At 45.2% G+C, this 12,632-nt stretch overlaps 1 protein-coding gene across 3 annotated transcripts in view; it reads right to left on the bottom strand.

The window, feature by feature from the left end:
- Positions 1–5,377: 5,377 nt before the first annotated feature.
- The window catches only part of LOC138452993 (zinc finger protein 691-like), a 195,544-nt gene continuing 188,289 nt past the window's right edge, over positions 5,378–12,632 (bottom strand). For all 3 annotated transcript variants that reach the window (XM_069605390.1, XM_069605391.1, XM_069605392.1), the window contains one exon: positions 5,378–6,424. In XM_069605390.1, the coding sequence (XP_069461491.1) occupies positions 5,712–6,424 (713 nt within the window). In that variant the 3' untranslated portion in view covers positions 5,378–5,711. The remainder of the gene's footprint in view (positions 6,425–12,632) is intronic.

The raw sequence follows: 12,632 nt of genomic DNA on the forward strand, positions 1-12,632 counted from the left end.
GAAAGGGGAAGGTCAGAAGAGATCAGAGCATCAAGAGTGTGCCCTGCAGAATGAGTAGGCCCAGACGGGAGAATAGAGAGAGAGAGAGAGTCGCAGAGGTCACGAAAGAGTCCAGAGGGGGGACAGGAGGTATCCAGGTGGATGTTGAAGTCACCAAGAAAGAGGAGTTGAGTGGTTGAGGACAGGTGTGAGGAGGAGAGGTCAGCCCACTCAGAGAAGAAGGAGGAAATTTGACCAGGTGGCCGATAGATAGTAGCCACGGTAAGGGAATGGCTAGGAGAGAAAGAGAGTCGGCAGACAAGACATTCAAAAGAGGAGTAGGTCTGCGTAGGAGTGACAGTGGCAGGAATCCACTCAGGGAAGATAAGGGATACACCCCCCCTGCACGGTTGGGCCTGGGCACGGCGAGGATCTTGTAACCGTCAGGTAGGAATGTGTCAAAGCTGGTGGCAGAGCTGGCCGTGAACCATGTCTCAGTGAGACCGAGGACGTCAAGGTCCAGTTCCTCGAGAAGGCGACAGATATCAGAGGAATGTTTGATGGCAGAGCGAGAGTTAAGAGTGGCAATGTGGAGAAGGTTGCCATCCTTGAAGAACTTCCGGGGAGGGGTACAGATCAGAGGTACGGCCTGCGGAGGTGAAGAAGAAGGAGGTGTAGAAGGAGCACGAGAGGGGGCAGGGAGGGAGGGTAGAGGCAAGGTAGCCGAGGACAGAGGAGGGGGGACAGCAGGAGAGGAAAGGAGGTTGATGAGGCATGGGAAGCGTCTATCAAAGAGGTGAAGGTTGACCTGAGGGCCTTGGACCAACACGGTCCCATTAGCGTAGACATTAATGATGGCCTTAGAGGAGTGGAAGCGGGCCAAGAGGAGATCCCAACGGGTGCCACCATTAATGGGAGAAGAGGAGAAAGGAGAGAGCACAGAGACCATATGAAGGGTCCATAGGTCAGGCGAAGGGACTAAAAAGAGGATGTCAGTGAGAGTTTCCTTAGAGGAGGCACTAGTGTAGGTGTCAGCGATAGGGAGGCCTGGGTTGGAGACCAGGATGTCCTTTTTAAACTTTTTCCTACCAGATTTAGTGAGGAGAGCAGGATAGTCAATAGAGAAGCAGTTAGAGAAGATAGGCGAGATAGAGAGCACCATGGAGTAGGAGGGAGTGGGGGGGGAAGACAGACAAGATGAGAGCAAGCAGACAGGAAGTGAGCGGCAAGCTCAAGTTTACCACATTCCAGAAAAACAACAGTAAAAGCGTAATAGGTACACAGTGGAGATGCCACCTAAGTTTGAGAGTCCTGCGAGGGGAGAAAAACCCTAGTTTACCACATTTCAGAAACAGTAATGCGTATTAGGTACAGAGGCCACCTAAGTTTGAGAGTCCTGCGAGGGGAGAAAAGCCCTAGTTTACCACAACCGTGGAACTCAGTGAGGTGTAGACACCATGCGAATGATGCAACAAGTATATTACCATGTAAGACTGCTGGCTGGCAGTTACAGTGGCACTTGCTACATGGGGGCAGTTGCTGGGAAGTTACCCCTTGAGGCTTGTGGCCCCTTTTCAGCTGAAAAGGTTTAAATACTCTGGTGCCATTTGGCCTGCAGGCAGGCACAAAACCTGTCTGACAACCTTAAGGGAGGAGGGGCATGTAATTTGCTAACTAAAATGACACAAGGGAGAACCACTTGCTCCCATGTCCCCTCTTGTGATGGCCCTTAGTCAGAAAAATAGAACAAGGTGATGTACACCAAAAATCACTTTTTGGAACACATACTCGACATACTTTTCTGGCTGCAGGGGCCTTCACAAGAGGGGCAAGTGGTTCTTCTCCCCTGTCATTTTAGTTAACAAATGACTGCTGCCACCACCACTGATGACTGTGTGGCCCTTCAAATATTGGCACCGGGGCTAGCCATGTATGCATACAAATGAATACCATTTCTAACAATAAAATGCTTTATAGTAGTAACTGCCGGCCTTTGTTAACTGTGCAGCAGCAGGCACTGTTTGCGTCATGTCCTGTTTTCCCATGGCTCTGCAGGTCAGCCAAGTCACGTCAATGTAACTCAAAATGTTGCGTCGATGGGGGGGCAATTAAAGCCCAATCTGCCCAATGGTTGTTGTGCCAATGACTGGGGGTAAAAGGCTAGTTAGCAATCCGGCCACTGATCTCTGCCGTTTTTACGCCAGCTTGCCGCCTTCTCGTGCTCTCGTGTGTCTTAACCCATGTGCATGGTGTTGTTCACCTGGTGTTGCTCCCTTCAATGAAACTCCTATGTTTTTTGCATGTGTCTGCAATGCATGCATATCATATTTTAGTTTGCGTACCTGGTCCGTTTTCAGAGCGGACCAGGTTGAAGGCATTTGAACACCATACAAATTTAGAGCACAGCATACAAATGGAAATAAATAGTACAGATACATAGACAAATGTGCTTGTAGCTTCTTCTTAAATCCTTGATTGTTGGAAGAGATTCAGAATATGCCCCCATGCTTAAAGGAAAAAGTTACCTTCCAACATGGGAAAACTAATTTTTTTAAATGTATATAGTGCTTTTGCAACAGCAATGTACATAGAACACTTTTATATAATATTGTTCCAACCCAACAGGAGTTGGCAAAGTACTTTCAACCTTCGAAAGATAAAAGGCTGAGTTGACCTAGCAGGGATTAGAACCTGCAGAACACACACATGTAAGTAGCAAGCACTTAACATGTTGAGCTATTTTACTGGCTGACTACTAAATAACTTGGCCATGCAAGGAATGATGACCCCAGGAGAGAGTTTATTTTTTTAGACCTGTGGTGTTCCACCATCACCCCTCTCTGATGTGCCCTTACAAAGTATGTGCTGCTGTGCTGTGCTCTGCAAGTGCAAACAAGGCTATTGGCGTGGTACCACAAGTGCTGAAGAGGATCTGGGGAAAACAGTAACATTTAGAAGATGCTGGGAGGGGAAAATCGCAAAGCAACGGGCCTGGCTGGCTGAATTAACTGCATAAATAATTTTAATTATGCGTTCAATTAAATAAAACATGAGGCTTGCCTTCTTTGCAGTAGACCTCCTCTCCGGCCCTGTGACATCCGCCCCTTGTGATGATGGTCCAGCGGCCTTGCAAGCTATTGCATGGGTGCATCTAATCTTGATTGAGCAAATCGGAAAACAAGCTGTGTGTTGATCTGATCTGTAGAAACTGCACTTGCTGAAGGCCTCAAAGCAGTCACAGCGAGTGATCACAGGGCTGGAATAAGTGGACCAGAGAGGACTGTTGCAAGCCCCAAGTGTTGTTCTACGGAAAGAATACAGAACACGCACATTTTCTTTCAGTACGTTAAAACGTTAGTAGGAGGAACACAGGCAATTTTGTAAGCTGTCATGGGAAGTTCAATGTAAATAAAGTGGCTTCCAAGCCGGTCAAATAAAAAAATAGTCAGCACTGGGCTGCGATAGCTCAGGCTGGCTGGATAGCGTTAATTAAATCAGAGGTTTTATTGTGTGTGTAGCCCTACATGGAGCCGACACCTGCAACTCCCTCTCTTTCCTACCTACTCTAACGTGCGTCAGGCTGCCTCCAGTCCCAGTCACAGGCTTGGTGGAGACTGGAAAACTAAAGCCAGTGCTACAGCCCAGGGCAAATTGTAATGTGTTCTGCACACGTGCACGCGTTCATTCGATATACCGTTGCAAACGACGTAACAGTTATATCAGTAGAAATACATTTATCACAGTATTTATACCGGTATACCATTACAAGCCTACTGAAAACCCAAGGACGACCCCTAAAGCTGACCAGCATCAAGTCCAGTGCTGCCCCAGTGATACCCTGCTCCTCTGTCCTAATCTCAAGACAATGATCGTTACTTCGAGCCCAGGACCAGTGGGAACAACCAGTCTCAACCCCTGCTTGAGGATCTGCACCTTCCAAGCCTTCGGAAGTGTCCCTAGACCAACCAGGGGACTAACCAGCTCCCTCCTGGGCTACCTCACTGCAGCCATCGCCATTCCAAGTGCATCCTTGGCACTTGGAGAACCTTCAACTTGTGTAACAAGATGCCTGCTCCTGCATTTTCAGACTTTTTGCATGAACGGAAGCTGTGCAATGCCTGTTCCTTTGTTCGTCCATTGAAGATCACCTGTTACTAACCGGGGTGACGCCCGTTGAAACAAGCATTCTTCGATCCTTGGAGGTGTCCTGAGGTGGTCTGGCCTGCAGAATACTTAATCTTTCCTCGTTGTGGTGTTCTACTGAAAGCTGTCTGGAACCGATTCCTAAGTACAGCGACCAACCTTAACTAAATCCCATGTCAGAAGTGGACATCTGCACCCACAACCCATGGACCTTCCTCAATTGGACCAAGCACAGAAGATTGTGTCTCCAATGGATTCCGGAACACCGGCAGTGCTCTTTGAAGAAATTCTGTTTCTCTCCCGCCTTTTCTCTATAGGATTACATGGGCGTAAAGTCCTGTCCCTAAATCACTCTTTCCTGACTTTGGTCGGTGGAGGCCTGGTCAACGATCCCTTTTTAGAGTTATCCTAAAGACTGGGATTGAGTGAGTTTACTTTCCCAAACTTTATCAAACTTGTTGATTCTTACGAATCTTAACTACTGGCATCTCCAAACCTTCCTGTGAAGTATCTACTTTGGAACTAGTGACGTTTTGGCAGAAGGCCTTAAACCATCTTAGTGTTGGACCTATGGGAGCTGTTCTTTGATTATCCCAAAGTGTTCTTTCTATTCTAATGCATCTGGGTATTTACCTGTGTTGCAATGGCATGGCATCGAATGGTATTCTATTTCTGCAAAGGGTGAATGCATGTCTGTTTTATTAGTGTTGGTGTGACAATATTTGACTAGAGGTTTTACTTGCTTGGTGTGTATTTTAAAGGCCTAATGAACTATTGTACATTTGTATACTTGCCTAACTAGAATTATTGATGTTGCTCTGTGTGGACTCATTGTAGCCCTACATCTCTCTCAAACCCTTCCTGCTGTGGCAACTTGATTGGGTTTGGCTAAACTCTCAGGGTTTTCCCTGTTTACCATAATAGGGTGGCCTGCCACGATCCTGCCCCCAGGGCTGATTTTGGAAACCCATCTTAACAGTGATCAAAACTTTTTTTTAAATATTTGCCCATAATCAAACGCACCAATGAAATTTACCTTTTTGGTGCAAATGTTATTTTACAGTGTTTACCTGTGAATGGGGCAGTTTTTCACCAGCTCTATGTTTGCTGTTTCACTATGCTGGACCTGCACCTGTCCATGTCAAATGTTGTGGGAAGAAAATAAGTCTTTTAAGCCAACATAAGAGTGGCAGTTCATGAATAAAATCTCAAACAATAAAGAGAAAAAGTTGAAAAAAAAGACAAGGAAAGGAGAAAGAAACAAACACATGTCGAGTATCTATATTTGCCAAGAGCTGAGATGGTTGCCTGATGCTGTGGTGAGATAGTGGCAATAATATCAGGGGGCTCCGCATTAACCCTTCATATGTTCTTCCTGATAAAAGTGCAAGTAAACAAACTGAGACCTACATGGCATAGGTTACACCTATATAGCTACGTTTGGTCTTTCATTCTTTGAAGGTACAAAAAGGAGGAAAAACTAGGAAACAATAATTGCACAGAAAACAGATCTGTACAACATTTAGGAAAATAACTATGTACAGTAAGATATCAATCTTTTTGTCTGAGAACAGCCAGGTACTGAAGGTCTACAGTGTCCCCAATTCCACTGGTGGGATGTCCAATGTAACATCCATAATGTCAAGTGAAGCATCTTGAAAAAGTTCTTGTGAAAGTTGCCAACCATCATTTTGTCTTTGCATCCAACCCCTGCGCTTTTCTCCTGAATGTGTTTTTAGGTGCTGAATAAGATGGGAATTTCTACTGAAGCACTTTGCACACAGGCTGCATCTGTAGGGCCGCTCTCCGGTGTGTGTTCGCTGGTGGAGGTTACGGGAGACCTTGTGGCTGAAGCGCTTCTCACAGAGGGTACACTGAAATGGCCGTTCACCAGTGTGCGTTGTCTGGTGCTGGTTCAGGTTTGACTTGTGGTTGAAACCCTTGTCGCACTGGGGACACTTAAATGGTTTTTCACCAGTGTGAGTCCTTTCATGGATGATGAGGTTAGACTTCTTGCCGAAGCTCTTTGCACACACTTTGCATCTAAAAGGCTTGCTCTTCTCAATAGTCTCTGTGGGTACCACAGGGCCACTGATGGTCCCAAACATCTTCCTACAGTCTGGGAGTGCCACCAGCCTGTCTTTGATAAGGTTGTCATATGTCCGTCTTGCTTGACTCCCACCACCATCGAATGCCAAAACATTTTCCTTGGTAATCTTTTCCGAGAAGTTAAACTCTTTCGACTGCTTGGCAGATGTTGCACCATACTCTTCTCCCGTCTCTGCTGTTAATGTCCTCCTTTCTGCAGAATGAAAGATAGTAATTAGAAGAAGCACCATATGCTACTAGCAAAACAAAATACAAAGGCTAAAAGCAGTGATTAACCCAAGTTCAATATTGCCAACCTCAGTGTTTTGAAAACCTATGGAAACGTTTCATCAAAATAAAGGTGTACGTTATTGAAGCGGTATAGTGTTCAATACCTCATCTCCCGGTTTGGAGAACTAGTTACCACAGTAGTTTACAAAACGGTTTTACAGGATCTCTCATGTTCATGTTTGATATGATATATGTCATTTATAACGCGCCTGTACACAAGTGTTTCTAGGCGCGACAAGACATGGGAGGGAAGACAGAGGGATTTGCACCGTATGGCTGTTGACCCCCTCTACTTGATTTTGCTCTCATTGATTAGTGACTATTCTTCTCACAATTCTATTTCCTTTTAGCCATCGGATTGCTAACCGGGCCGTGGCATGCGACTGGGCACCTCCCCCTTACACCCACGCTATATCTTAGTCTTTTAATAATTATTTTGACCTGTTATTCTTTAGTCTGTTGATTCTGTTCCTTGTATGCCAGTCAGTTTGGCATAGGGTGCATGGCCTCATAGGACACCAAGGCTCATGCTCGGTATATTGGATTTAGCGCCTCCTGGTATGGTGTTCCCTGTACATTTTAGTAGTCTGCCTTCATATACCAAAGTTCATGCTGTTACTAGTGAGTAAGTACATTCTTTATTTCGGATTAAAATAGAAAATCCATAAAAGATACATCATACACAACCATTAGACACAAACTATTCTGAACATTAAGAGATAAGGCAACAATTCATTAACTTACAATATCACTTACATAACACACTTCCACACTATTAAAAACTTTCTAAAACCATTATACAATCATTAAAACTGTCTAAAACCATTATACAACTTTTTCCATACCCAAAAGGTAAAAACCATTCATTTGTAAAATCACATGTATAATGCAATTGAACTTTTTCTGTAACCCAATGAGCCCCTTATCAAGCCTGGGGGCATATAGAACCAGCTCATCTAATAGCATCACTTCTTCTTGTGATTGTATCTACTCTTCTCATGTTCGCCAGGCTTTTCTTGTATCTAGAGATGCATTCCAGGCTATTGCTGGCGAGGTCACGTTCAGCAAATAGTAAAATGCTGCCCTATGCTGAGTGAAACCTCTTCCTACAAACGAGGGGCAGCATATACTTTTTCCTTCGTTCACAATATGCTGGACAATACAATTAGAAATGTATTAGGTCCTCATACCCAGTTTGGCACATAGGGCACAAATTCCCACCTTGTTTCCCGACTTAGAACCTCACCAACTCTAAACACCCAAAACACACCCTTGTTATTGGTGCACTTTAGTACTTTCAGTTTCACCAGGCAAGATATTCCTTTATTTTATTTGATGATATTCTCATCAGTTGTCTGTCTGTTGGTTTCAGTAACTCCTGTGTCTGTCCTCATTTACCCACTCAATTAGTTTCTTCGTTAGGAGACAACACCTACCATTATCCAGTAATACAGGTTCAATGGTCATACTACTAGCATTTTATTTACATTTTCTAGCCACCCGAATCTTTTGGCACCCTCCACCCCCGATAAATCCTTTAACTATGTTTGTGTAAACTCAGCCTTCGGGTTAGACCATAAATGCAACCATAACCTGCAAAGCTCCAAGGCCAAAAGATCTACTAAAAAGGCCAAGCCTATCTCTTTATGTGAAGCAAAATGTGACGCTGACATGGGTAGGCCCAAGAGAGATTTCACAAAACGATTTTCCTCTTTTTGCAGCACGCCATTGTCCTCACATCCCCAAATCGCAGCACCATATTTGATTGCCCCAATAATGTAGGTATAATAGATCTTTTCCACAATACAGACTGGTTGCTGCTTGCGCTTCTTCATAAATTTATAAATGCTGCCAACCGATTGTTTCATACTGGGACTTGTTTCTGTAGATGTGCATTACCGTTAAAATTCTCATTAAATCGAACCCAGAGAAAATCAATTTGGTTCACTCTTGGGATCACCAACCCATCACATCAAACTTTTGGGAACGTACACAATCTTTTATTCCCTAAATAAGTAAGTCCACCTTAAATGTACACACTCGCTGGTTGCACATGCAGCATTTATTTATTATTTTCTACTAGAAGCATCCCTTGACCTTGTCTGTCTTACAGAGACGTGGTTCACAGATAGCTCTACCCCCATGTTTACTATGGCACGTCTTGACGATTACAGTAACACCTGCATTACTCACCTTAATCGCATTTTTGATGATTGTATCTGCTTAGATTCACATGCTGCACATAGTCCGACATCTAGTGGTAATCGCAGAGTATTGCATCTTTCTTTATAAGCTCGAAAGGGACGTTGACATGGCTTGACTGTAACACTATCCCTAACATGACGTGTAGTGTACCCAAAATCACGCGTCGAGGGCCCACCGGTTGTTTTTTTCTGCCGTGAGGGAGCCTTATAGTGTGTGTGAGGTGTAAGAAGTCTATGTTCCTTCTACTCCAAGAGGGGAGGAAGGGTGGGCGCATGTGAATCTAAGCAAATACAATCATTAGAAATGCGATTATGATGAGTAATGCATGTCTTCTGATGCTTTTGGATCTGCTTAGAATCACATGATGTGCATAGACTAGCAAACAGTATCCAGAGAAGGTGGTGGGATGTGTGAAGGAACAGTAGCAAAGAGATGTCTTAGCACCACTTGTCCCACCTGAGAATCATACCTAGAGTGTGTTTCCAGGCACTAGTGTTGTGTAAAGGTGTGTATAGAACTCCAGGTTGCTGCTTTGCAAATGGAATCTAGAGGAACATTTGCAATTAATGCTATGGTAGCCCCTGTACCCTGAGTAGAGTGAGCTCTAGGCGTGAAGGGTAGATCTCTCTTCAACAGTGTGATGCAGTTTACGATGTACTTGGAAATAGCGGACTTGGAGAGAGGGTCCACCTCTCTACCAGCTGTCACTGATACGAAGAACTGGTTTGTTTTTCTTAGTGGCTTTGTCTTTTGCAGATAGTAAATTACCACTCTCCTCACATCCAGTGCGTGGATGCTTTTTTCTGCCACGTTAGTGGGGTTTTGGAAAAAAGGTGGGTAGTTCTATGGACTGGTTTACATGGAACTTTGAGATAAATTTGGGCGCAAAGCGTGGATGTGTGCGCAAAACCACATTGTCTTTGTGCATCGTGACAAATAGGTCCGGAACTGAAAGGGCCTGCAGTTCACCAACTCTCCTTATAGAGTTGATTGTCACCAGGAAGGCGGTCTTGTAGGTGAGTGCCTTAAGGCTAGCCTTGTTTGTTTGTTTATTTATTTCTAATGTGCACCAGACCCGGGGGTATCAGGGTGCAGCAGTTACAGACATTGCAAGGCTAGGTTACAGAGTTACAGGTACGAGCAAGAATAAAGCATATATACAGGTTATAAACAGGAAAAATACATATATACAACAGGCCTGTGTCAAGAAGTACTTAGAGGGAGTATACAGATGCATTACAGAGGTGTAGGTAGCACAGTGGTCAAGCCTACAGGTCAGTGGATTTGAGCAGGTTAATGTACTTGCGTCTAAAATTCAGGTATGGTTGATCTTCTCTAAGAGGGTGTGGCAGAGAATTCCAAAGTTGGGCTGCTTTCACGGTAAAGCTACTGCCGCCTGCCTTAGCAAGCTTGAATCTGGGGATGGTGAGGCAGTTGGTGTTGCTAATTCTCATAGGTCTGGTGGAGGTTCTCCTATGGAGTCTATCTGTGAGGTAGTTGGGGGCAGCATTGTGTAATGCTTTATGATTGAGGGATGCAGTTTTTAGTAGGATTTTATTGTGGGTCGAGAGCCAGTTATTTTGGCGCCTAGTCACTGAGATATGTAATCTTCTGGTCACACCAAGTGCAGCTCTTATGGCGTTGTTTTGGAGGATTTGTATCCTTTGAAGGATTGATTTATTGGCACTGATGTAAAGGGCATTGCAATAATCTAGCCTGGAAAGTATTAGGGCTCTCGCCACTGGTTCCAATGAAGGTCCCATTAGTCTGGTAAGAACCACATTCAGGTCCCATCCGGGAGCTGGGCTGGAGATAGGGGATGAAGGCTCTTTAGCCCCTCCATAAAGGCTTTAATTACTGCTCTGGGACGTAGTGTACGCCGAAAGAGCAGCTACGTGTAATTTTAGAGAAATGACAACCAGTACTGAATCTAACAGGTGAGTTAGGTACAGGACGATATCTTTAGGTGAACAATTCATAGGATTGATACCCTTGGCACTACACCAGATAAAGGGCTTCGACTTGCTGGAGTAGCAATGTCTGGTGGTAGGTTTCCGTGCCTTGCAGAGTATGCCCATGTATCTTCGAGACAGTTGAAGGTGCCCGAACTCTACGACTTCTGGAGCCAGGCTGTTATGAGGAATGTTCGGGGGCATGCATGTAGTGTCTCCCCCTGATCTTGAGACAGCATGTTTTTCGGGCATGGCAGCTTCCTGGGAGGGGAGACTGAAATTGCCATGAGATGGGAGAACCAAGACTGGTGGGGCCACCAGTATCATTGAGACTGGTTCCTGGTGCATCTTCTGCACTACTCTGTTGAGAAGGGGTATCGGGGGGGATACTCCTCTCACTGTCTAATGGATTTCTCCAACTACTCTCCCCCTTCAGATCCACTTGTCTTCTCTACTCCCCGAGCCTTCCTATTCTTTCCCTGTGATGTCTCTCGCTCCTAACGCTTACCTCCACTCTTTGATGTTGCTTCTCCTTCCACTACAGTACTACCTTCCTCCGCCATACTGTTACTCCTTCCGCCAAACTATTACCCTCTCCTCTATACTACTCCCTCCTTCACACTACTATTCCCTCATCTATACTATACTCCCTCCTCCACACTACTCGTTCATACTACTTCTCCACACCGCCTTCTACTAAGACGCCCTTCTTTGACTCACAAAAGCACTTAACATTCAATCCCTACACTTCCCCTCTAATCACACTTGCTACTCTCTCAGGCACACTCACAATGCAGTACACTTCCACTCACTAACCAATGAATCACCTGCTCCAAAAATTGCCTCGACAATTTATTCCACCAGTCTTCCTCCTGCTGGTTACTTGGTTTGCCACCTCCTCCGAACAAACCCAAACAATCCACAACTTCCTATTACCTCAGGTTTCTATTACCTCCCTCCCTATCCTCTGTCTTCATATAGTATTTTAAGCCCTGCAAGTCTTTCCATACTATGCCGCTGCGGAAAAACAAATCACAGTTCATCTTGTACAGGGTCCGAGTTCATGTTAGGGGAGCCAGGCTGGGCCGCCCCAATGTAAGTCCAATCTCTGTTTGTATTTGGGAGCCACCCTGGTCTCTTTATCAGGCAGGCTTAAACTGCTGCGACTGCCACTTAAGAGCTCTGCCTCCAGCTTCTATTGTTTCTCCTCCCGTGGCAGTGTCTGTACACCGCTCGTGTGGAATTGGTGGGGAAGCAGGGTCTCCAGTTCGCTTCCCCCGAGCTCTCACTCCCTGCCGGAGTATTGAGCAGGCTTTTGTGTTGGTGTTGATAGTTCCCTGTCTTGTGGGTGCTCTTCTCCCAGGTCTGTCATTTCAATAGAAAGAAAAGATACACAGGAATTCGAGCCCTCCAACTGGCAACATCCTCTTCTGGGGTAGGACTGGCTCTGGCTTCCAGTATAGTAGGCTTTCCACCCCAGCCTAAGAGGGGTTACTATCCCCTTGTGTCAAGGTCAAGTTACTGACCTTGTCACAATACATCTTTAAAGAATTTGTGCCAGGTAGAAGTTTACTGTTTTAGGAGGATCATCATATATAGAGGATAAAGTACTGTCCAGATGCGCCCCTAACGAAGATCCCATGCTGATCTGAGGGACTTAAACGCGTAGAGGAAGGGTAAGAAAGGAACAAGTTACTTACCTGTAACTGTTGTTCTCCAGCATGGGTCTGGCATGGAATCACGTGCTCAGGAATATTCCCCGTCGTCAGGCTGGGAATCCTCGGTAAAGAAAAATCAGTATCAGTTTCGTTTCTGATCTGTCTTTCGTAGTAGTAACCAATCACTGATCTCTGCGTCATACTGACCACAGCCAATGACTGCCCTCTCCCTAAACCCCGCCTCTGGCAGCCATCTTCAGATTTGGTAGCACGTGAAGTGGCAGTATGACCAAGTGAAGAGCCGCAGAGGGGTAGG

This window comes from Ambystoma mexicanum, chromosome 4p (genome assembly GCF_040938575.1).
Source record: "Ambystoma mexicanum isolate Mex_15411 chromosome 4p, UKY_AmexF1_1, whole genome shotgun sequence".
Taxonomy (NCBI): domain Eukaryota; kingdom Metazoa; phylum Chordata; class Amphibia; order Caudata; family Ambystomatidae; genus Ambystoma; species Ambystoma mexicanum.